This window comes from Dama dama, chromosome 18 (genome assembly GCF_033118175.1).
Source record: "Dama dama isolate Ldn47 chromosome 18, ASM3311817v1, whole genome shotgun sequence".
Taxonomy (NCBI): domain Eukaryota; kingdom Metazoa; phylum Chordata; class Mammalia; order Artiodactyla; family Cervidae; genus Dama; species Dama dama.
The window spans coordinates 44,957,226-44,983,891 of NC_083698.1; the positions used below are offsets into that span (position 1 = coordinate 44,957,226).

At 36.0% G+C, this 26,666-nt stretch overlaps 1 protein-coding gene across 1 annotated transcript in view; it reads right to left on the bottom strand.

Moving 5' to 3' along the window:
* Positions 1 to 7,461: 7,461 nt before the first annotated feature.
* NAMPT (nicotinamide phosphoribosyltransferase) overlaps positions 7,462 to 26,666 on the bottom strand; it is a 38,165-nt gene continuing 18,960 nt past the window's right edge. Inside the window, exons 6-11 of the mRNA XM_061165230.1 lie at positions 26,150 to 26,286; positions 22,568 to 22,793; positions 20,939 to 21,058; positions 17,222 to 17,362; positions 14,530 to 14,664; positions 7,462 to 10,402 (exon numbers count right to left, since the gene is read on the bottom strand). Coding sequence (XP_061021213.1) covers positions 10,292 to 10,402; positions 14,530 to 14,664; positions 17,222 to 17,362; positions 20,939 to 21,058; positions 22,568 to 22,793; positions 26,150 to 26,286 — 870 coding nt within the window. The 3' untranslated portion in view covers positions 7,462 to 10,291. The remainder of the gene's footprint in view (positions 10,403 to 14,529; positions 14,665 to 17,221; positions 17,363 to 20,938; positions 21,059 to 22,567; positions 22,794 to 26,149; positions 26,287 to 26,666) is intronic.

Below are 26,666 nucleotides of genomic sequence, written 5' to 3' on the forward strand. Positions count from 1 at the left end.
CAAATTCTGTTAATCTCTTTTTCACGTTTGTCATTAAAAAACTTTACTATTCCATGCAGGTATTTTCAAGCAATTTCATTAAAGAAAACATGCATGTTTTATAATAGCCCGTAATTTCCATATCTAAAACTTCTGGATTCTTTTTCTGTCACTGTCATTCATGGTGTCCTGTTTCCTTGTGTGATTTCTTTGTGCGTAGCTCATTTTCCTTAGAACATTATTTTGGGAATTCTTTGAGGCTTAGGATGAAATTGGATCCTTTCAGAAGAGAATTTGCATTGTCAGGCATTTAGAGAATTCTACCAGTCCAATTTAATCTAAATTTACAGCTTGAAGTTTCTGTAACACGTAGGGGTATGAATTTGGATTGCAACTAGGTGCATGGGCTAGCTTGCAGTGACACCTTCCTAGAGGTTTTTTTAAACTCGATCTGCCTAGAACTAAAGCAGTTTTTCTTGCAGGGCCCTCTTGGTGTGGGGGTTGGTTTACTGCTAGTTCATCATCCTGAAGTAGCTGTTTGCTTTGTAGAGTGTCTTTGATTTCTATTCACATTTCCTGTCAGGCCCTACAAACTGAAGCTCACAGTCCACAGGCTTGATAGATACCCAAGGACAAAGGTACCTTCAGGGCTTGACTCTCTATTCCAGGTCTCCTTTTACTTGGATTTTGACCTAGTAATTTCTTATTGTCCTGTTAGTTCAATACCAAAAAAAAAAAAGTTACCTGTTCATTTTTGTTGTTTTCAGTGGGACAGTGGTCAGAATTACCTAGTCTGTTTACATTTCTGGAAACAGAATCGTCTAGTTATAAAAATACCGAGAGCATTTGTCAAAATTTTGGTGTCGTTGGTTTACACAGAAAATTCTGTTTCTCCATCTGTAAAAAAGGCATTTAAAATAGCCACCAGTTTTGGGATCTGCATCAATGAAGTCTGTAGAACCATTGAGAGCTGAATTAACATTGTATTTAATTACTCTGCCTTGTTCTAAGAACAATTTACAGTGATTAAAATCTTAAAATTTTTAACAGTACCACTAGAAGCTCAAATAAAGAAGGAAAGGCATTTGGTAGAGTGCACCCTTAATCTCTGGCCTGCAATTACAGGCAGCCTCATTTTATTGCACTTGCTTTATTATTATTATTATTATTATTTTTTTTTTTACAAATTAAAGGTTTGTGGCAACCCTGCATGGTTAATGATGCTTAGAATTTATTAAAAATAAAATATTTTAAAATTAAGGTATGTACCTTGTCTTTTTAGACATGCTATTGCATACTTAATTGATGATAGTATAGTGTGAACCTAACTTTTATAGGTACTGGGAAAGTCAAAACTTCACATGACTCACTTTATCGTGATGTTTATTTTGAAGTGGTCTAGGATGGAGAAGGCAATGGCACCCCACTCCAGTACTCTTGCCTGGAAAATCCCATGGATGGAGGAGCCTGGTGGGCTGCAGTCCATGGCGTTGCTAAGAGTCAGACATGATGGAGCGACTTCACTTTTCACTTTCATGCCTGGAGAAGGAAATGGCAACCCACTGCAGTGTTCTTGCCTGGCGAATCCCAGGGATGGTGGAGCCTGGTGGGCTGCCGTCTATGGGGTTGCACAGAGTCAGACACGACTGAAGCGACTTAGCAGCAGCAGGACAGAACCTGCAGTGTCTTTGAGGTCTGCTTGTAACTAGGAGTCAGTGCGGAGTGTGTGTAGCAACCCCCTTTTAAGTTATATATAGACAGTTTTATTTGCAAATAAGAGTTTTTCTCTGAAGAAGGTCCATAGCTCAGAGTACATTCTCAGGGGTCCAAGATCCAAGGAAGGTTATGAACTACTTAAGTACATACAAGGAAATCTTAGGCCAATAATTTATCCTCTTTACATGTTAAGTTTTTTTTTTTTTTCCATTTATTAGTTGGAGGCTACTTGCAATATTGTAGTGGTTTTTGCCATACATTGACATGAATCAGCCATGGATTTACATGTATTCCCCATCCTGATTCCCCCTCCCACCTCCCTCTCTACCCGATCCCCCTGGGTCTTCCCAGTGCACCAGGCCCGAGCACTTGTCTCATGCATCCAACCTGGGCTGGTGATCTGTTTCACCATAGATAATATACATGTTTCAATGCTGTTCTCTCAGAACATCCCACCCTCGCCTTCTCCCACAGAGTCCAAAAGTCTGTTCTGTACATCTGTGTTTCTTTTTCTGTTTTGCATATAGGGTTATCGTTACCATCTTTCTAAATTCCATATATATGTGTTAGTATACTGTATTAGTCTTTATCTTTCTGGCTTACTTCACTCTGTATAATGGGCTCCAGTTTCATCCATTTCATTAGAACTAATTCAAATGAATTCTTTTTGATGGCTGAGTACTATTCCATGGTGTATATGTACCACAGCTTCCTTATCCATTCGTCTGCTGATGGGCATCTAGGTTGCTTCCATGTCCTGGCTATTATAAACAGTGCTGTGATGAACACTGGGGTGCACGTGTCTCTTTCAGATCTGGCTTCCTCGGTGTGTATGCCCAGAAGTGGGATTGCTGGGTCATATGGCAGTTCTATTTCCAGTTTTTTAAGGAATCTCCACACTGTTCTCCATAGCGGCTGTACTAGTTTGCATTCCCACCAACAGTGTAAGAGGGTTCCCTTTTCTCCACACCCTCTCCAGCATTTATTGCTTGTAGACTTTTGGATAGCAGCCATCCTGACTGGCGTGTAATGGTACCTCATTGTGGTTTTGATTTACATTTCTCTGATAATGAGTGATGTTGAGCATCTTTTCATGTGTTTGTTAGCCATCTGTATGTCTTCTTTGGAGAAATGTCTGTTTAGTTCTTTGGCCCATTTTTTGATTGGGTCATTTATTTTTCTGGAATTGAGCCGCAGGAGTTGCTTGTATATTTTTGAGATTAATCCTTTGTCTGTTGCTTCATTTGCTATTATTTTCTCCCAATCTGAGGGCTGTCTTTTCACCTTGCTTATAGTTTCCTTTGTTGTGCAAAAGCTTTTAAGTTTCATTAGGTCCCATTTGTTTATTTTTGCTTTTATTTCCAATATTCTGGGAGGTGGGTCATAGAGGATCCTGCTGTGATTTATGTCAGAGAGTGTTTTGCCTATGTTCTCCTCTAGGAGTTTTATAGTCTCTGGTCTTACATTTAGGTCTTTAACCCATTTTGAGTTTATTTTTGTGTATGGTGTCAGAAAGTGTTCTAGTTTCGTTCTTTTACAAGTGGTTGACCAGTTTTCCCAGCACCACTTGTTAAAGAGGTTGTCTTTTTTTCCATTGTATATTCTTGCCTCCTTTGTCGAAGATAAGGTGTCCATAGGTTTGTGGATTTATCTCTGGGCTTTCTATTCTGTTCCATTGATCTATATTTCTGTCTTTGTGCCAGTACCATACTCTCTTGATGACTGTGGCTTTGTAGTAGAGCCTGAAGTCAGGCAGGTTGATTCCTCCAGTTCCATTCTTCTTTCTCAAGATTACTTTGGCTATTTGAGGTTTTTTGTATTTCCATACAAATTGTGAAATTATTTGTTCTAGTTCTGTGAAAAATACCATTGGTAGCTTGATAGGGATTGCATTGAATCTATAGATTGCTTTGGGTAGTATAGTCAATTTAGCCTCTTTACATGTTAAGTTTTTTAACCTATACTTTGATGAAACATTTTACTTCATGAATTTACTGTTAAGGATTTTCCAAAAAAGACATTAATATATGAGCATACTTTGAAAAAGTTATCCATCTTAAGAGCTGTTTTCAAAATACACTCAGTATCTATGGAAGCCAGAGGGAGGGCACATGGCATGGGGTGAGAATGGCAGATGACAGAATCGTTGCCTGATTCTTGGGGGGCATTATCACCTAGCACCTAAAACGAGTAAGCCAGAGGCAGCATAAGCAAGGAGAGAAGTAGGGAAACGGTGTGGTATGTGGCAACACTGAAAAGGTAAATGTGTCAAGAGCCCCAGAGAGAGAAGGAACCCAAGGTGTTACAACATACAAGATGAAGCAGTTTCAAGGAATGAATTATTAACAGTGGCAAATATGAGAGAGATCCCCTGATAAGATAACTAAACATATTTGTTTGACAATCAAGAGGCCTCTGTTTTATTTAATGAGGGATGGGAACCGGATGGGAGATGAACAGGAAGTGAGGCGGTAAATGGAGAGGAAATGTACACAGTCTGGATGTGAATGGGAGAGGGAAACAGGTGGTGCTGTTATTAAGAGAGTTCCTTTTTTTCTGAAAGGATGGGAGAAATAGGAACATGTTTCTTTATTGGCTGAGGAGAAAGGAATAGAAAGGGAGAGGTTGAAGATAAGCGTTGTTTTTTTCCCCAGGCTAAGAGATCTGGTAGAAATCTTCAGGCTATTCAGGAAGACCTAAATGAATTAAACTTGAAGTCAGTCCCTCGGGACAGCACCTCAGTACAATAGCTGATCCATGTGGGTAAAAACTAGGGAACATCTTCTCTAGCTTAACTCAAAGAAGTAACAGCTCAGAAGGCAATTAAAGAATTAAAAAAAAAAAAAAAAGTCAGTCAGGATAACGGTGATGGTGGTGGTTTAGTCACTAAGTCGTGTCTGACTCTTGCGACCCTACGGACTATAGCCTGCCAGGCTCCTCTGTCCATGTCCATTCTCCAGGCAAGAATACTGGAATGGGTTGCCATTTCCTTCTCCTGGGGATCTTCCCAACCCAGGAATCGAACCCCGGTCTCTTGCATTGCAGATTTCTTTACCAGCTGAGCTATGAGGGAAGCCCTCAGGAGAACAGGATGTTTAATTATATTTTGTTGTCAACTAAAGATGCTTCTTTTTCCTGGGGTGAACATTTATCAGTGTAAACCAAAATTATATTTTTCTGCAGAGATTATGCTATAAACTGGTAGAAGTCAATTGGCAGCTTACTCTACTCACCAAGAGAGCATGAGCCCTGAAGAGTGGTAAAAGCCTCAGGTCCCTTGTTAATATACCCATTAAGTCACCCAAAATTCTATATACCAGTGAGGTGAGGGGTCAACCAGCCCATGTGAGAGGATGCAAGGAAAATTCCTAATTACCAAGGACTCATTTTCATGTTAGTTCAAAATTTAAAATTTTGGTAAAGTTGTTAATTCAAATGATTCTAAAATTCCATTCAAGAATGTATTTCTCATTGCTGAAGAACAAATACGTATTTTAATACAATTTAATGGAATGAAGAACTGTGAACCAATTAAGATAGACTTGTCTCTGGGGGTAACAAATTAGAGAAACTTCTGAATAAAATAAAAAATGAGGTGGGAAGAACCTGAATAAGAGGTGACTGATTTTAACTGGTGTGGAATGCTTCAGATGGTTTCTTTAAAAATGTAAATCTTAAAACATTAAAAACAACAAAAATTCAAGAAATGTATTTAAAGGTTGGAACACTTGGGACTAGTGGCAGTGAAAGGGATGTTGTGGCAAGCTACTAAAACCAAGAAATTCAAAATCTAGATTATTTTTTCCTTCTGTCCATTCACTAACTCAAATATTGCTTGAGCACCTGGTAAATGACATTGACTCTGGCAACACACAGAGCACTTCTTAATTTTTCACTTGTCCACACCTGTCTGAGCCCTTCCAAGAGGCTGAGCTCCTCCTCTTGCAGGCTTGCCTGGGTCAGTCAGTGGTCTCTACTGCCTGACCCTTTGAGGTTCACACCCCTCCTTGTTGCTGCCTCCTGCTGACCTCCTGGCCCCTTCCCTTTGTTCTGTGAGCACATTGGCAACTGACTTAGTTTTCCTCTCCACTACAACTCTGGATAATTATAATGTCCACCCATCGAACCCACTTATCTCTAGGTTTTGTGACCTTGCTTTTGTCTCCAGTAATCTTTCTCTCACTTAGCTACTGCAAGGCCATTCCTTAAGACTGTACACACCATAAACTTGCTCCTCAGATCAGGCGAGGGTTTTTTGTCCTTCCCGACTTGCTTAACAACTCCCAGTAGATCAGAGCGCCATCAGACTCTGCTGTCTTCACGACACTGTATGTTGCCTTCACATCCTTAACCTATTCCATTTAGATACCACAGGCCCATTTTTCAACAACTCAATTTTAGTAATTATTCAATTATTGTTCTTTGTTCTATTAGACTTACCTGGAAAAATCCCACATCTCTCTATTTTCTCTCTCTGTACCTAGGCATCAGGGTGTTACTAAGGAGAGGAACAAAAGTAAAACCACAAGCGGCAGATTTCACTGCAAGTTGTCACCATTCTATAGTTCTCTGGTACCTCTGGCCACTTGACTCTCCATAAGAATTGTTTTAAAACATACATTTTAATCTGCTCTGGCCTCAAATTTCAGAGAAAACCAAAGCCTGCATACAGCCTGGCTTCTTCTCCTTTATCTTCTAGATTACAAACACTCATAGTCAATCATTTCACCTGTGCTTTGGACTCCATGGTCCTCCACCTTTTTTGGAACCCAATACCATACTGATCTCTTTAACTCTCTGGTCTTCAACTTTTCCTGCTTTCCCACATCCTTCTCAGAGATAAAGTAGTAGCTACAAAGGGAAAGGAAGACATGCTGTTGCCTCATTTGCTCCTCCTCTACACATCCAGCACTCAGGAGTTGTGTAAGGTAGCTTCCTTCTGACCTCTACCTCCTCTACTACTGGGAGAGAATGTCTCTAAGCTGCCTATTGCTACCAGGAGGTCAAATCCAATAGCTGCTTTCACATCCCTCACTGAATGTGATCTCTCAGTAGTACTGAACACTTGTGCAGGAAAATGCCCCTCCCCTGGGCTTTCATGACTTTCTCCTCCTGGCTTTAACCTCTTTAGCTACTGCTTGTCAGTCTCCTTTGCTGGCTTATCTGCCACTTAACTATTGAGAATACTTATGCTTTTGCCCTAAGCCCTCTTTTCTTTATAGCGGAGATTCATGCATTTTTTGTTTTAAGGGCCCATATTTTAGGTTTTGCAGGGCATAAAGTCTGTCACAACTAATCAACTCTGCCATTGTGGAATGAAAACAGCCATGAACAATAATTAATTGATGTAGTTGTGTTCCAATAAAACTTTATTTAGAAAACAGATGGTGGGCTGGATTTGGCCTATAGCCTGTGGTTTGTTTTTGCTATACTCTACACTCTGCCTAGAGACATATCCGCTTATGTCTCCATTGACCATCTATACATCACATTCATGTCCAAATCTGTCTCTCCAACTACCTAAAACCCACATTTAAATGTCTGAGCAGGCATCTCAAATCTTATCTGATGAATTGTGCTCTTTGGTCCCCAATCTGATTTCCCTCCAGTGTCTTTACTAAAATGCACTGCCATATGCTACACAAGATTGAAAGTAAGAATCATCCTAGAAATTTCTCCCTCTTTCATTCTCTTAATTCTTTGAACTGGAAGAATAACTAAAAAAGATAACCCTGGAAATGCCATTATTTGAAGCACACAGTCAAATTTAACATTTCACTAATAGAGCTAAACTTTATTTCCATGTTTATTACATGTTTATCTTTGATGCTGAATACATATTAGATTGATTTAACATACAACTTGGGAGAAAAGCTGACATTCTCCACTGAATGGGTTAAAAAGGAATGTAAAACTACAAAATACTTGTTTAAGTTTGAATTCTAAATTATGGCAAACAGAACAATAATTACCTTGCCGTTTTCTCTTTCTAGTTTTCCAAGATGGATTTCCTTATAAAATTTTCATAACAATTTATTTCAAGAAAAGAAATAAGGGATAATCATTAAAACCATTTTAAGTATAGAGTACGAATAAAGAGTCTTATTGCAGAACTCCTATCTTCTATTTAAAATACAAATACTTCATGATATTATGAATTGAGGGGGATTAATTGCTACCTGCAAATCTAATGATTTAGAGCAAACTCATACATGCTATTTGCTTTTGTCTGAAAGATTAGGCTGATTTATGGGTGACACAATAGAGCTCTACTTGGTATCCAAGTTAGCCAGGTGCTTCTCAGAATGGAGATGGCCAAAATACTAAGTGCTTACGTGATGGAGATTTGGGATTAATCAATTCCAAGTGGTTGAAAACTAACACAATTAATCATTCCATCCCCCCAATCATTGACCATATACAAATGTACAGAATTTAGCATTCAGTGAAAAGTACTAAAATAAAACCCCTCTAGATACTCTGCAATTGCTGAAATTCAGTGTACAAAGACTGTCTATAGTGTAATTCCAATGTTTAATAAAATCAGAATTATGAGTGGTTATCAAAGTTGTTATTGGTAAGTTTCCTTCCCTTTGCTATAAGCCCCTTAGCACAATTTATCAAGAACGATGTGTTTTTCTTACTATCACTCTTCACTTGGATACATTTAAAAAAACAATAATCACTTTAAAGTTATTTCCTACCAGGGATGGGATTACAGGGTGAACTTTTCCTAGGAGTGTGGCTGATGGCTACTGTTCTCATTAGACAAGTGGTTAGAATCATCTCTAAAACCCATCTTCTTTTTAATAATACCTATAAAAGATGCTTAATAAAGATAACTCATCTCTAATTAGATTACTCTAGTGATAAAATACCTTCTCATGTAACTGTTTAGGACAAATAATATATGGCTTTTCAATTTGTAAAACTTTACTTTAACTTCGTATTGTTAAAGCTTTTCTAAATAGTCTTCTAATATCAGACTCTTAAATGAAAAAAGAGAAGACAAAAGAGAAAAACTCTACATATCAAGGCACACTCTTTTTCTTGCAACAGGGGTTAACATACTTTTCTATAAAGGGCCGGATAATAAACATTTCAGGCTTTGTGGGCTGTAGGATCACTATTGCAATGATTCAACTTCTACTGTTGTTGAGAGAAAGCAGTCATAGACAATATGCATTCACAAAAAAATAGTCTGAATTTGGCCTGCTAGTCACAGTCTTATAACAGAAAGGAATCTACAAAACCCTGGTCTCTAGTCAGGTGTGATGACTGACTCAGAATCGAGCAGTTTAATCACTCTAGAACATGTCAATGTTGAACACTTCGAATTCAGCCAAATTACCACTGTGGGTTCAGATTCTTCTTTTCAAACTCATGTCATCTTATTTTTCCTTTGGGATAATTTATCTTCATTTAAATTGGGATAATTTATCTTCAAGTACTTGCTTGAGCATTATTTATTGAGTGATTCAGTTTAAAATTAGTAAGTGATGTCCATAAAATTGAATATCTGATTTAATCTTTGAAAAACTTAATGAAAAATACAACAATCAAAACATCTAAAATAAGTACACTCACTACCCATTCCACTAATTCATTTCAGTCATAGCAACTATAGAATAGGAAAAATAAATTCAGAAGTGTAATTACTTTAAAATAACTACTTCCGTATTTGTCAATATTTTACATTTATGTATATATTCTATAGTGTAAGCAGAAATTCTCTCTAAAAATCGCCTTAAAATCTTGAGGTGCAGAGCCACAGGCGATATCTGACATATAAAACTGCAGTACAGGCCTGTCAATTTGGCATTTCACTGGTACGATACAATGACCAACTTGTATAATCACTGTACAGTGCCTAGACATTCCAGTAAGAACCATTATTTTCTTTAATGTAGAATGATTAATACATAGTCTACAAGGGGCAGTGAGGTTTAGTAATTCTGTTGGGTATGTCCTGACATAATTTCAAACTGTACAATAACACAAACAACTTTGTTAAGGCCATGTTTTATTTGCTGATTAATGGACAAAAGGCAATGTATTTTCAAGTATTTTCTTGAAAGTCTGTGCTCATAAAAATCATGAAAAGTTGGAAAGACTGTTAAATCACTGAAACTTTAAATATATCTTACACAATCTGTTTGTACAAAAATACAAGTTAAATATAAACATAAAGCAATCATGATAATTTTATGCAAATCTGTTTTTATGTGATCTTCAGTTATATATAAAAGTTTCTTGTTTGGTTGTGAAAAGATCAATACCAGATTGAATTACTATCTATTGGCAAAGGGCCCTAAAAAGCTTGCTTCAGCAATTATCTTTTACATGGTTAAGAGCATTTCCTAATTTAAGATCACCTAAACACTGGAAAAAAGAAAAAATGAAAAGGGCAGTATGTCCATAAACCAACAAATAATTTGGCTGTAATGTATCATAAAACACAACCCCCACACATCTGTACAATAAACATTATGTATTACATACTCACACACACAGGGGTACACGTGTGTGCATGCACGTAAACACACACACACGCATACGCAGGCACACACACACACACCCAGTCATAAAACAAATCCTAATGAGGTGCTGCTTCCAGTTCGATATTCAGCTGTGCATTTTTTCTTACTTCATCAAAAGAATAGCTTTTTGTCACCTTCCCATTCTTGAAGACAGTGTGAAGAAGATCCTGCACAAATATAACAATATTGAAATTTAATGGTTATGTTAGGCTATCAAACAAAATTTTTCAGTAATGATTAGATGGATTAGACTGAATAGTCAAATACAGAGATGCTGATAATGTTCAAATTATGAAATGATTTTATATACAAAGGATGCTGACGGAGCAGGCAGAGGAGGCAAGACCCGGATCTAAAATGGAATGTAGACATGTTTAACTTTCTGAAAAGGAATGATTCAAGTATTACATTCTTAAAACAGTCTTCCTTAACGGCAAAACAAATCTAGTAGATGCTTACTGCTTTGGCTGCCCAGAAGCACTATGGCAATCGCTGATAATCATGACGGACAGATCAGCAAGGAAAGCCTGCCAGACCGTCCCTGTTCCTAAGCCAAGAGACTCAACACCGATTAAACTTATCAACCTGGAATTTACTAAACTTACTAATCAGAAGTTTTTGCCTTAAACAAACAAAAGTCAACCCTAAAAACAAGAAACCAAACCCAAACAGAAATATTAGTAAATATTGATTTCTTGATTAATACATAGTCACTGATTTTAAAGACTGTGTGTATTCCAGAAGTCACTGATAACATGCAATCCATTTGATTTACGCAAGAATAACAAAGACAAATTAAGAGAATTAGGACTAAATTCCCTTTGGGTCTGGCAAAGCATTCCTGTCTTAGTAAGGAATTATCTGCCTCTAGTTTTTTCTTGAAAAATCCATAGAAGTAATCTACTGTGCCAGAGTTTTTCATCTCATCTGAAGGTGAGCATATAACATTATCTAGTATTTCTGTCACTATGTTGTTTCCTTTTTATCCTTTTTCTATTGAAATATAGTTGACTTACAATATTAGTTTCAGGTATATAATGTAATGATTTACTATTTTAGATTATAAACATTTAAAATTATTATGAAATATTGGCTATATTCCCTGTGCTGTACAGTATGTCTTTGCACCTCATTTATTTTGTACATGTAAGTTTGTACCTCCTACCCCCTGCCTCACCCCTCCCTGCTTCCCTTTCCCCACAAACACTAATTTGTTGTCTGTATCTGTGACACTGCTTCTGTTTCATTACATTCATTTATTTTTTAGATTCCATGTACAAGTAATAACATTCAGTATTTGTCTTTCTCCGACTTATTTCACATAGCATGATACCCTCCAGGTCCATTGATGTTGTTTCACGTGACAAAATTTCACTTTTAACTGCTGAGTAATATTTCATTGTGTGTGTGCACACGCCACATTTTCTTTACCCATTCATTTGTTGACGGACACTTAGGCTGCTTCCATATTTTGGATTATTGTAAATAATGGTGCGATTATTTCATGTGTGGGTTTATTATTTCATGCACATTTCAAGTAAGTGTTTTCATTTTCTTTGGATATATACCCAGAAATGGAATTGCTAAATCATATCATAGTTCTATTTTAAGTTTTTGGAGGTATCTCCATAGTGGCTGTATCTGTTAACATTCCCACCAACAGTGTATGAGGGTTCTCTTTTCTCCAAATCCTGTCCAACAGTTGTTATGTGTAGACTTTTGGATGACAGCTGTTACTCTGACAGGTGTGAGGTGATACCTTTTTGTGGTTCTGGTGTGCATTTCTCTAACAGTCAGCGATGTTGAGCATCTTTTCACATGGTTGTTAGCCATCTGTATAACTTCTTTGGAAAAAATGTCTATTCAGTTCTTCTGCCCATTTTTTGACTGCTTTTTGATATTAAGTTATATGAGCTCCTTGGGTATTTTGGATATTGTTGGTCATATTTGCAAATACTTTCCCATTCTGTAGGTTGTCTTTTTGTTTTGGTAGGTTTCCTTTGCTGTACAAAAGCTTTTGATTAGATTGCATTTGTATATTTTTGCTTTTATTGATTTTGCCTTAGGAGACTGATCTAAGAAAACATTTCTATGATTTACATTGAGGAGTGTTTTACATGTTCTTTTCTAGGAGTTTCATGGAATCATGTCTTACATTTAGGTTCATCACTGCTTTTGACGTATTTTACATCTCATTTTGTGTATCACTGAACTGCTTACTGCAGATGTAGATGACTTTACTGTCTTCTAAACTTCCTCAGTAAACACAGTTGATTTGCTACCTTTAATATACATTTGCCTTTACTGACAAGGTTTTTCCTTTTGTAATTATTATGTTTCTAGTTACAGCATTTTTCTCCCCTGCTTAGAAGTTCAGTTCACCTTTTGATCTCTTCATCAAATCTAAGTGAAAGTCTTATCAGGTAAGAATATTCTTGGTTGTAGGTTTTACTCTGTCATCACTTTAAATACATTGTACCATCCATCTCACCAGCAGAATTTCTGCTGAAAAGTCAGATTACAACCTTATGACAGTTCCCATGTATGTAAGTTGTTCCTTTTCCTGCACTGCTTTTAATATTCTCTTTAATTTTTGCCATTTTAATTACTGTGTGTCTTGGCGTCGTCCTCTTTGAATGTGATTCTTTTGGGGCTCTCTGGAATGCAAGGCCCCCCAGGTTGGAGAGGCTGAGGTGGGGCTCAGACCCCTTCTTTCTTTGGAAGAACCTCTGTAAATATTCTCCTATGGGTTGCCCACCTGGGGATATGGGTCTTGACTATATGGTGATTCTGCCCCTCTTGTCTTGTCATAGTTCCTTCTTTAGGCTTTAGTTGTAGATCTTTCCTGGTAGATTCTGCTCTTTCTCATCAATATTTGTTCTGTAAATAGTTATAATTTTGGCATGCCCATAAGAGGAGTTGAGTTCATGGTCTTCCTACTCCACCATCTTGAAACAATCTTACCTATCCCTGTGTTGTTTCCAATCACACTGCTCTTGCTGTGGCATTTTCTTTATATTTAAATTTTCAAAGTTAAATTCATAATCTATTGAGGAAGGGTAGTTCCTATTAAATCAAAATGTCTAGATGATTATAAATGGCTTACTGACTCAAACGTTCTAGAGTATCATCCACATACTATTAAAACCGATGCCTTGTTTTAGTCACAGTTATGACCATGTCTAAAGTAATTTTTGTCCATCTGGGGTAAACTAATACAGCAAAGTCTCGGTAGTAGAAGAGTTAAATGAAGGCTGTGTAATAGGCTATATATAAACAAATCTAATTCTAAAAGTTTTAGGAACTTGTCCATATTTCTCATTAAAGATAACAGAAAACTCTTACTGTAATAATTATGGCTTAAAATCTTAATATAAAAGTAGCATAAGCAGAATATATGTAGTATAATATTCAAAAGTTAAAAAATATAATCAATTTTATATAATCAATAAAAATAAAATTTTTATAATTTTTATCAATTATGAGTAGTTCCCTTCTAAAAAGGAGTATTTTCTTGTTCAATCCAGTGGCTTACTAATAAAAACGAGAAGTTGAATATAAGTGTAATTTTCTAAGTCAATGAGCATACAGACTAAGCATACTATGAATATTTCTAGCTTGGTTGACTTAAATCAGAAAACTTGGTTCATTTATTAGTTATAATCTGAGTCAAGCCTCACTGTTTTTATATCTTACAGTATTAAGATGATATAATTTGCATTTTTAGCCCATAGATGTTGCGGTGAGAATTAAATGAGACTAAAGAAAACCATCTGAACTGGATTCTATTGTTTTGAAAAAATGGAATCATCTTTAACAACATTTTGGAATTTGGAAAGCCCTTCTTTTATCTACTAAAATTACCACGGTTTTACTGTAACATAAACAGCTATGAATAGTCTAAGACCAGCATCCTTTAAGTATTCCTAACCATTCCTGTTCAGAAATGATTCACTGCTAACTGGCAATAGGAGTAAGATCAAGTACACACACTTATTGAAGCTCATCAATCACTCTCTTCTGGTAACTATATGGAACAGCATTTTTTTTCCTTATAAAATATTTCACTCAATATAAAGGTCTCATATTTATTATCTAGCCATTTCTTATTTTTCATCTTATTTTGGTAGGCTAGGTCAGCAATTGTAAACATTTTACAATAAAACCCTTGTCCTCCAAGAAAAGAACTTTTCTGAAAATAATTTTAAACACAAGAGCCTCCTTTCTTAATTTGAAAAGTGAACTTATTACTGTTTAAAAAACAAAACAAACCCCAATCAGCATAGATACATACATGACCATATTCTTCAAGGTCTCCTTTTCCTTCCTCAAGTGTAACAAAATTTCCTGCTGGTGTCCTATGTAAAGATAATCGGCCCTTTTTGGACCTTTTGTTGGGATCAGCCACTGGATCCTTGAAGACGTTAATCTGGAATCCAAATTAAAGTTAGAGAAATAGAAGACTAATCATCAGAAATGTTCACTCAACTCACATTAAAAAAAGTATATATCAAATTTATATAAATTTAAAGGTACTTTGCAGGTGTAACTAAGCCAAGCTGCATCTAGCTCTTAAGAAATATAACTCTAGCCTGTTGTGGAGGAGAGAGTCCTCTGTCAGGAAAAAGGTATGAACCAAATCCAAGTCTTTGAAATCCTTTCTTACTAGTGCAGAATACTAACAACTCCATCTGTAGTAAGTCTCTGAGGTCAACAATGTGACCCTTAAAGTATCCCCTTTTCTATTATGCATTGCTCTTAAACTGACTTAAGTATAGCACATGCATGTTACTGAAAAATAAATCCATGTCAACTCTATAATCTGTGGCAAGGGTAGTAGGATATTACTACAGTAAAGGCTTGCCCACTTCATAATTTTCCCTTTTGTTACTTTTTATTCTGTTAGTGATATCTTGTTACCATAAGAAGCAAAGACAACCTTGAGAACCTAGAGACCTAGAGCACAGTGCTTTAGGATCAGAAAGGTAGAAGGCAACTGAAGAAGTGGAAGAAGCAAACCTAGAACTCGCCAAAGAATGATGGAGGTGAACTAAGGTAGGGAACCAACCCATGTGTCTTTAGGATCCCCTACACACATCATCGAAAAAGCAAGAGAGTTCCAGAAAAATATCTACTTCTGCTTTATTGACTATGCCAAAGCCTTTGTGTGGATCACAACAAACTGTGGAAAATTCTTCAAGAGATGGGAATACCAGAACACCTGACCTGCCTCCTGAGAAACCTGTATGCAGTCAAGAAGCAACAGTTAGAACTGGACATGGAACAACAGACTGGGTTCCAAATTGGGAAAGGAGTAGGTCAAGGCTGCATACTGTCAGCCTGCTTATTTAACTTATATGCACAGTACATCATGAGAAATGCTGGGCTGGAGGAAGCACAAGCTGGAATCAAGATTGCTGGGAGAAATATCAATAACCTCAGATATGCAGATGACACCACCCTTATGGCAGAAAGTGAAGAAGAACTAAAGAGCCTCTTGATCAAAGTGAAGGAGGAGAGTGAAAAAGTTGGCTTAAAGCTCAACATTCAGAAAACTAAGATCATGGCATCTGGTCCCATCACTTCATGGCAAATAGATGGGGAAACAATGGAAACAGTGACAGACTTTATTTTTTTGGGCTCCAAAATCACTGCAGATGGTGACTGCAGCCATGAAATTAAAAGACGTTTACTCCTTGGAAGAAAAGTTATGACCAACCTAGGCAGCATATTAAAAAGCAGACACATTACTTTGCCAACAAAGGTCTGTCTAGTCAAAGCTATGGTTTTTCCAGTAGTCATGTATGGTTGTAAGAGTTGAACTATAAAGAAAGCTGAACGCTGAAGAATTGATGCTTTTGAACTGTGGTGTTGGAGAAGACTCTTGAGAGTCCCTTGGACAGCACGGAGATCCAATCAGTCCATCCTAGAGGAAATCAGTCCTGAATATCATTGGAAGGACTGATGTTGAAGCTGAAACTCCAAAACTTTGGCCACCTGATGCGAAGAACTGATTCACTGGAAAAGACCCTGATGCTGGAAAGACTGAAGGCGGGGGAGAAGGGGACAACAGAGGATGAGATGGCATCACTGACTCGATGGACATGAGTTTGAGTAAGCTCTGGGAGTTGGTGATGGACAGGGAAGCCTGGTGTACTGAAGTCCATGGGGTCGCAAAGAGTCAGACACGACTTAGCAACTGAACTGAACACACCCTTTGATACAGTGACTCCCAAGAGCTTGTGAAGAGCTACTAGGGAGTTGGTTGTTAAGCTGCCTGCATCTTGGGTTCCCCCTTCTAAGACTACCAGAAAATGATTCTAGTGTCACAACTCGAACCTCATAGTTCACCTTCCTAAAACATTGACAGTGTTTACATATTTGCTTATCTTTAATGCATGATGGCTAGGTGAGCTGATGTGATTGTGTGTGCATGCAAAGTCGCTTCAGTCATGTCTGACTCTTTGTGACCCCACGGACTGTAGTCTGCCAGGCTCCTCTGTCCATGGGGATTCTCCAGGCAAGAATACTGCAGTGGGTTGCCATGCCCTCCTCCAGGGGATCTCCCCGACCCAGGGATCAAACCCGAGTCTCTTGTATCTTCTGTATTGGCAGACAGGTTCTTTACCACTAGCACCACCTGGGAAGCCCAGGTGAGCTGACATTCTCACTCAAATTTGCTCAACTTCTTGATTCAAAGGTATATACTAAAGTAGTAGAAATGAATTGACCTGCATCATCTCTCTCAAATTATCTCTCACTTTTCCTCTTTTTTCTAAATCTTTCTTCTTTTCTGAAGTCAAATTATCACCTACTATCTCTTATTTTTCCCCTGTTTCTGAGTATTGTCAGGGGTACAATACAGTAACAGTTTAGGACCATATTATCCTTCGACTACTGCATTCAATACATACATTCTAGGCATATTCTAGGCCTACACATAAAGAAGATAGCAACAACACAAGAGCAGAAGTTGTAGGACATACCCCAAGGCCATTGGTTACAACATAACTACATTTGAAGGAACAATTCAAGAGATCTCTTGTTAACTTCTGTAGCAAGGCTCCACCAGAACCGAAGGAAACATTTTCAATACTCCATTTTTTTTGCTTCATGCCTTCCACAATCTAAAGAAGAAAATAGAAAAAAGTCAGGTAATTTGGAAGTGGAAAGAAGTTATTTTCCCATGGGCCACACTGATGAATAAACCATCTAACGCTGTTTATAACACAGTAAATAATGGGCTAAGAATAAGGCCTACATGAAGTTACATCCCACTTTTTTTCTTTTAAAAGACCCACCCACCTCAAAGAGGGAAGCCCAAGGAATAAGTGTAGAAAGAGGGGATTTCATTCAAAGTTCCTGAATTTGTACTGTTATCGGTGATTGTGGTTTAGGTTGGGGGAATAAAGGGAATGAGAGGTAGAAAAAAATGGCTATCAATAGACAAGGTTACTTGAGTAAACTCTCATCTACATCTTTAATTTATTGCCCAGATGCCAGTAGCACAAGCAATGAGGCCCAGACATTTGCCCCAAATTACTAGATTCTATGACTCGACTCATCATTAATAAATTTCAATACATGTTGTCACATGTCACAGTGCAAGTCATGTAATGGGGCGCTTAAAATCAACAGATATTAGTGATTTAAAAAAAAGTGTAAAATACTCCCTCTAATTTAAGAGTTGAGGCACTGGCAGTCCTCTGACCCTGGCTGGTACTTTAGTGCCATAAGCAAAACTATGAACTGACTGGGAGCTAAGATTTATCACTGGATCATTTTTTGGCAGAATGATTATCTAAAAAGTCAGACCAATGTAAACACAGACTTCTAACAACTAGACTATTTCTTTCAAGGGACACATAATTTAAAATTTACATTAATTTATTACTCTGTTATCAATCTCATTTGCATTTCTTTTTCCCAGGCAGGACTTAGTTAACTAGTGTCTGTCTTCTTATGTAACATACTCAATCACTTTTATGGTAGAAGGTAGCAGATAAAGTTTAATAACCATTCTTTTAATTTCATACCAGTCAAAAGGAAGTAATTAGAAAGTATGGGGTTTTTAAATTTAAACAGAATTTTCAGAAGTGATTAGAAAATCAAAATCAAGTTTAATAGGTTTATGTGAATTATTCATACAGATCTGTTATATACTTCCCAATACCAAGAGTCTCAAACTGACCTCTTATCTAAATGAGGAACAGTTGCTGTTGTTTATTCACTAAGTCATGCTTGACCCATGAACAGCAGCCCAACAGGTTTTTCTGTCCATGGGATTTCCCAGGCAATAATACTGGAGTAGGTTGCCATTTCCTTCTCCAGGGGATCTTCCTGATCCAGGTCTTGAACCCACGTCTCCTGCATTGTGGCAGGCAGATTCTTTACCACTGAGCCACCAGGGAAGCCCCATTTTCAACATTTTAAGATACAAAATTAAACTTCAAGGACCTACATCTTTAACAAATCCACATTTAGAAATGCAACTTTCTTTTTAAATCTCAGTCTAACTCCCCTGCTGTATGTCAGTAATCAAGATGGAGACATATGCAATTTATTTTAAAGTAATTCTCTTGTCTTTTTATTATTACACTTGAACTCAAAACACTCAAGGGCTCTGAATTTTTTCACTGAACTAACTGTAAACCAAGTATAACTAAAACAATAATGAAAACCTTATAAAACAATGTGAAATTAATAAGTGAATTTCAACAGAGAAGAAACACAAGGAGTAGAAGAGAAAAAGGGAGTAAAAGACACGGAGACAGACAGACGGAGGGTAAGGAGATCTGGGTAAAATACAGAGAAAATAGTTTCAGACCTGTCACCTGATTTTAGGTACATCTCAAACACAAGAATGAGGAATTCACAAAAAAACAGTACCACCTAATGTCATATTCTGTCATTTAGGACCAATTTCTTTAAGGTGTTCTTCCCATATAGCTTCACCATCACAAGTTGTGAAATTTAGACAATTTAAAGTTTATGTGAATTTTTCTATTAATGTTACTGGATTCTATAGAATTAGAGGAAATATTACTTTAAAAAAATTTTACACAAGGAAACCTGACTAGACAAAAAGTCTATATAAATTCCTTTCCTTGCTTCTAAAAACTTATTTTGACTCTCTTATATGAAGAGAGAGCAGGTATTATCCTTTAGGTAATGAGTGCATGTATTAACACAAACTACTCATTCTCTGACCATTCTGTTTAAGGTTTTACCAATGCCAAAGAATATGTGTCTTGGGATTTAACTTTTTGTTTATGGAGTTATTTTTTGAAAAAAGGTTCAAGTTCTGAACTGATTCTCAACTTTAAAAATGCATGTACATTTTCAAACTTTATTTAGAAAAATGAAAAAAAAAAAAAAGAAAAGAAAAGCCAAAGAGCTTCAGTTTTTAAAGAGAAGTTCAAATACCCAATGGAACAACCGAACTTAAAGAGCTGCCCCTAAGAACAAGGATGGACAGGGATAAGCAATGGGAAGAGCACTGGGCTAGTAGATACTCTGTCATACAGTACCTTGCCCAGGTTTCTTCATCTGAAAGGGACCTGCTAAAACGGAGGCTTGGGTACTAGTTCTTAACTGACACCAAGTCAGAAACCTTCAATTCACCTGAGCTAGAAGACAACAGCAATTAAATATGCCAACTGAGATTTCTATATTCAGTTCCTCCTCTTTGCTGCAGACTTTTCTTCTATTTCTTCCTTTGTACATCAAAGCCCCTAATGCCCCAACAGCAAATGTCTTAGAAGAGCTGGGGAAGTTTCCACTTATCTTAGGCAAGGCGGTTTGGAAGAGCTGGTGGAAGAAACCTCATTTCTGTTATTTTAAGAGATCTATTTCAGACGTCATTTGGAACTCTAAATACATATCACCACAGGAGTACTCAAGAGTTATATGCAATAGTTATTTCTTTTAAATGAATCTTTAGAAAACAAACTGTTCATAACTGGAGTACTGACCTTCCTCTAACCCTTCACACCAACCCTTTCAAACAGAAAATTCTTTTGGTAACTTGAGTTATACAAGTGGATATCATCTGAAACTAGTATACATTAAAATATCAGTGCTTTATAATAGTTGACAATCTACATCATGGTATCAGTGATAGTCTTGTTATGGAGTACTTTAAGTATTAAAATTATAGTTCTTTAGAAACTTATTTGAGAAACAAAAGAGGAAAAAGGTTTAAGATAATATAAAACTTACACTGATTGGCTAACTCTAACAATAATAGTGATAACAGTCAATGCTAAATTTAGAGGAGGTAACAAACCATTCTATAAATCTGAAAAAGCACAGTATCAAAAAGACTAGTATCATTCAGGTTTCACATTATTAGAGTATGTGAAGTTCCAATCTATTGAAACTGAGACCTATTTGTGCAGTGTTAAGACTTTTTGTTTTACATATAAAGAGTACTCTTCGGCATTTTCTTGTTTCCTAGTGACACTTCTTTGGGCTCATCATCCACGGTGGCCAATGAGGACTGGGAGTGTGGTTTGGCTGGTACGTCTATATTTTAAGTTACTATTATCCATAAATTTTAAGCATTTAACAGAAAAGACATACATTATCTTACTAAAAGAATAACAATTGTACTTAAATTATTAATGTTATTGTTATCAAATTAGTAAACAGTTTAATTATAAGAATTACCTTATTGAAACTTTTTAATGTAAAATACATACCTCTTGTAAGGTATTAATATCTACTCCATCTCCCTGAATAACTCTAAGATAAGGTGGTAGCAACTTGTAGCCCTTCGAGTTCTCAGTAACAGGGAACTTCTTACCTAAAATATCCAAAACCTGTTTGGAAAAATACACATCCAACACAAAATAACTAAGACTGAAAAAGAGTGTAAAAACGTATTTTTCCCTCACATTTTTCAAATTAGATTCAGGAAAAAAATCCTTTAACATTAGAAACTTACAATGGTAAATATAATATTTTTAAAAGGTATATAAAACATCATTTAAAAAACTTATGATAACACTTTTGACTTGGATTTTTTTTCTGCTTGTGCCAATAATTTAATTTGATGTAACTGAAACATGAATCCAGCTGAATTTTCTGAAGTCTTTCTCACTTAACAATGACAACAATTTTTTTTTTAAGCCAAATTGTTTAATATGCAAGTTGTGCAACTCATTCACTAACTATTGAAAGTCTGGTAGCAGCTGAAATACTTCAACACTGACTGAAGATTTATCACAAAGCTTCCTCAGAGATTCAAAGGTTTTACCCAACAAACACTCCCTTTTCCTAAATAAGCTGGTTTAATATTCTAACAATGACAAAATTCCATATGATAACTCAGTTGATTCTTGAAACTAGGTTTGTATATTTTTATTAGGTAACAGAAAAAACATGAAACCTGTTCAGTTTGCTAAAACCAAATCAGTTCACATTTCAGGCTAAGATAAAACCATCAGACTGGTCTATTACTTAGGATAGGAAAAGACCTCCTTGATTCTACACCCCACTGTTTTAAAGAGTAATTCATCACCTAATCATCAGCTGGGAAACTGTGGTAAAGAGAGACGGTGATAGTCATAAAGACCTATGTTGGCTACTTGGCTTATTTTATTACAGGTTGTCTGAAATTGAGGAAGTGAATTTTAATCTAAGCTGGTTTCTTTGTCTATAAAAAAGAGTTGTAATATGGACCATAAGGTTTTTGGAGATTCAATGACACAATTAAGCAAAGCATGTAACACTATTTTTCTAGTAGTAAGCATCAATAACCTGTTTCTATTAGTGCTTTTCAAAGAAGGTAAACCAAGTCCTAAAGATTTAAAAAAGGAAGAAAAAAAAGACAGCAAGGCTACATTGAGGACTGGTAGTATCACTAAAGAATCTCTACTTGAAAAGTATTTTCGAATTACTTTTGTTCCACATTACCTTGCACATACTTCTTTTGCACTAAAACCTTCAAAGGTACAGCAATAACTTGTGATAAAGGCAGAGAAAGAAACCACAAACTTGGTAACCAAATCACAGGACTGGTTAAAATGGTAATGGTATTTATTAATCTTGAAGGTAAGTAGAAAAGAAAATATCTATTCAATAGTCAACAGTACTTGTCTATTTGATAGCTACATATTAATAAATGACCCTTCCCTCTGGAAATAGTTCCTCTGTTATTAATGTGTGACCTTGGGCAAATCTATTACTCTCTCTGGGCTGCACCTCTAAAATAAGGGGACTGGTCCAGATAGTTCTGAAATGGTGTGTATATGAATGAAGTTAAAAGTAGTGTTGATGTAGCTGGTCTACTGGCACTTTTAATAATCAAGTTATGTATTAAAATTTACCTTTAATACAGTGTCAAGAGGATTTCCAGAATCAGGTCTGATTATTAGTGGTGCCTCTGTACTTCTTGATACTATTAAATGTCTTAGATCTTCACCCCATGTTTTCTCACACGCATTATAAATGTCATAGCTATCGCTGACCACAGATACAGGCACTGATGAAAATTGTGTTACTATATGTTCAAAAGCATCTTTTTCATGGTCCTTCCCCCAAGCTGTTATGGTACTAGAAAACAAAATGAAAATACAGATTTACTTAGGTAGACACATTATCTGTTCCTGAATTATATCTCATGTTTACTATACTACACCATCAACACTGCAGAGAAGTTGAGTGATTTAGTTTAATGAATGCACATCAAGAGGTTAGTTGAATATCTGAGCCAAACCAAACCACCCTTTGGCCAATTTTTAAGACTACTTATAGTCTCTCCAATAGTTATTCAAACTCTTAAGTCATATTCAACCAAAGGATAAACTATGTTATTTTCTTTTTTAGTATTTCTGAACCTAAAATGAGTGAGCTAAAAAAGCACCTGTTAAATACACTCTATACATTATGCTGAGATGTTAGAAAGAATGAACACATCCTCCCATTATTTCACTAAGCAATGCAGTTCCCTTTTGTGAATTTTCAAAACCATATACCAATAATAATAAGGACATATATTTTATCTTTCTTACTCTCCAAACCTTACACCTAAAAGACAATTACTTAGGCAATTACTTATACTGTATCATGCATAGATATACTCAACATAATCTATTAACTAACATATGCCCAGGAAGTAAGAATTACAATATTTAGTTTGAACTAAACATAATTAAGATGGGAAATAGTGTGAGAGTTTCTATTAGGCAAGAATGATTACAGTGATTTTTATACTGTCCTCAATAATGGTGGTTCTTTTTGAACAGATTAACAGCATTTAACTAAAGTACTTGCTGGTTAACTAATATATAATATAAATAACAAATTCTTAATGAGAACCTAATAATGAATTTTAGAATTGTTACAATTTTCTCATGCCCAGTAATTTTACTTTCTCCCTAATTTATTAATTTTTGCCTCTACTTCATTTTCCAAAGTAAAATAATGGAAAGTGTAACAATCCACTCATCTCCAAACTATTTAGAGTGTCATACTCTTTTTGAAACTGTTTTCTTTTTTCCTCTAAAGAACTAAAGTAAACAACTTCTCTCAAGCTGTCAAAGATATGCTGGGGACAACAGAGGATATATACTTCAGGGATATAGACCTCGCTATCCAGAACTACTGAAATGGAGAGAGAGCATATTTATATAAAATTTATTTTATAGTGAACAAAGTAGCTATGATGCCTACTCTCCACTTCATGCAAGCATCTGCAGGTTGAACGGAAAATTAAGACATGGATAAAGAAAGCCCTTTCTTCAAATCAAGAATTGCTATGGTCTTCTCTGTAAGGGAGAGAATTAAGCTCAAAGAATACTAGCACTGGAGAGCTTTGCATTTTCTTATTTTAAAGTTATCTTAGATGTTAGTTCATTTTTCCTCAATGACCTTCTGATGTTGGAAATGCAAAAATTTTTGTTCCTCCTTTTGTTGGCTTGGATGGAGGAAATGAAGAACAGAGAGAGAAATGACTTGCCCAAGGCCACCCAGTATGTCAGCTGTAAGGTCACTCATATTTCCCAACTTTCAGTCTAGAGCTCTTTTCACTATACTATGCTGTTGTTTAAAAAGACTTGTATATTTAAGAACAGCTGATATATTAAGGAGTTAGATTTGTAGATGTAATAAATATTATGAGGCTATAAAAATACAGTAGATTTTCACCTTGTATTAACATGAAAGTCCTGAAGAAAATATCTTTATTCTCAGATTTATAGTATCACACTCATGATGTTATTACTTTGAAACAAAACTATTAATAAACAGTCTCATCTAGGTGTACTGTATTAGTAAGTTTTTAAAAGGTGTACATGTATCTAAGACCAAAAATTAAAATACTGCAACCCTTAAATCTTGAGCTGTTAATGTCACTCTTATTTTCCTAATTTCACTAGTTTTGAAACTTATATGTGAAAATATTCAAGTCCCTACTAAGAGAGCAATGCTAGTAAATGTTAGCTCAATCCACTTTCTACTGAGCCCCAGTTCAAATCATCATTTTAGCAATTTCATCTCCCAAGCCACTGCCCATGTTTATCCCCTTCTTTCCATTTATTTAGCCACTTGGTTCTGAACCTCATCATCTCTCAAAAGTATTGCAACAGTTTCCTATAAATCCTAACTTCTCATTTTTCTCTGTTTTTAAATTCATAAGATAGCCCACTATCAAAGTGATCATTCTACATTTCTCTGACACCACTACTTTGCTCAAAAACTTCAATGCCCAACCTCATTTGAAAATGGAATTAGAATAACCCAGCACATTCAATGTGAAAATACATTTGAGGGGTTTTACTTATTAACCTGTCTTTCCAGCCCACCTGACATTCCTTACAAAATCTCCGTACAAAATACATTTCAGTCCTTATGCCTTAAGCACATCCATATTTGCCTCTTTCATGACAATGCTTAACACACGATATGTAATAAATATTTATTCAGAGAATAAAGAATCCCCTAATGTCTGCCATTAAATTTTACCAATCATTCAAGAAGTCACTATTTATACACCATCTCTATGAAGCCTTTCTTGATCCTACCAGTGGAATATGACCTACTCTCTTCCTTCCTTTGCACTGCTGCAGTACTTTAACTGTATCAGTTTAAGAGCACTTTAACAGAGCAGAATGTTGCTAGTGTACTTTTTTTTTTATCCAAAAGATAGGATTAATTCTTTATATCTTTTCATCCCTTGCAGGATCCAGTAGATTGCTAGGATCAAAGCTCAGCTTTACTCATTGCTGGTTTTAGCACTGTGCAATATTCAAGTAAGTAGAATTTAATAAGCCTCCTCTCCCAAACTGATTACATTATTTTTGTTGTATGAATCAGCAATAACGATTGGCAAACATTTTAAAAACTCCTAACTTTCAGTAAAATTAACTCTAGAACCAGAGCAGCTGTAGCCTGGATTATAATGTCTTCTAGTTTAACTTGAATGGTTTAGTAAAACCAGACAAGGAAACATAAGAAGAATGTGAATACTCTTCCTTTCATCAAAAGGGATAACTTGCTCCTCTACAATTGAGGGTACTGGGTTCAGAACATAATTTCCAGAGCAAAGATAAGTGAAGTTATGTAGAAGAGCAGGGAGAGCGACAACACTGACCAGGTTTCACAATGAGTGCTTCTAGACTTCAAGTATACGACCTATCTGCATATGGCAATAGAGAAGCTAAAACTTTTTAAACAATAAAATGTATAGAGCAATATAAAAGTTAGAAAAAGAACTCCTAAATTGTTTCTATTAGGACAGTTAAAAGTTTTGTCTACCTCCCAGATAACAGTTTTTATACAGAGTATAAAGAAGATTTACTGTAGTACCTAGCTGTGTAGTTAAACAAAACATGACTGAGTTACAAAAATGAAGAAGCTTATTTATGGAAAACCAATGTGAGATAATAAAAGGATGAAAACAGAAATTTTACCTGTGTTCTGCTGCTGGAACAGAATAGCCTGGAACAGGATCTTTTGTTCCATAGTATTTTTTTATTAAAGCAATTCCTGCTACTGTATCTGTTCCTTTGAAGTTAACCAAATGAGCAGATGCTCCTATGCCAGCAGTCTGCAAAATAAACCATAAACCAAAATCCAAAAAAAGAAAAAGACCTATACTTGAAGTACAGACCATAGCCCCCAAAGGAGTTACTGTCTTCAATTATTTTTAAAGAGAAGTCAACTGTTACCTCCTCAAAGAGACCTACTTAATTAATAGTGATCTACCCGTACTTCCCATCATCCTCTTTCCCACTACTGTCTTGTGCTTCTCTGTAGTATTATCTGACATCTGCCATGTTTATTACATATATTTAGTCATCTGTACATCCATCCATCAAATATGTAAAGGACAGAGATGTTTACTGAAGACTATTATTTCAGGTATCTTTAACAGAGGCTGACAAATATTAGGTATTTAATATCCTTGACTGAATTTCTGGAATTTCA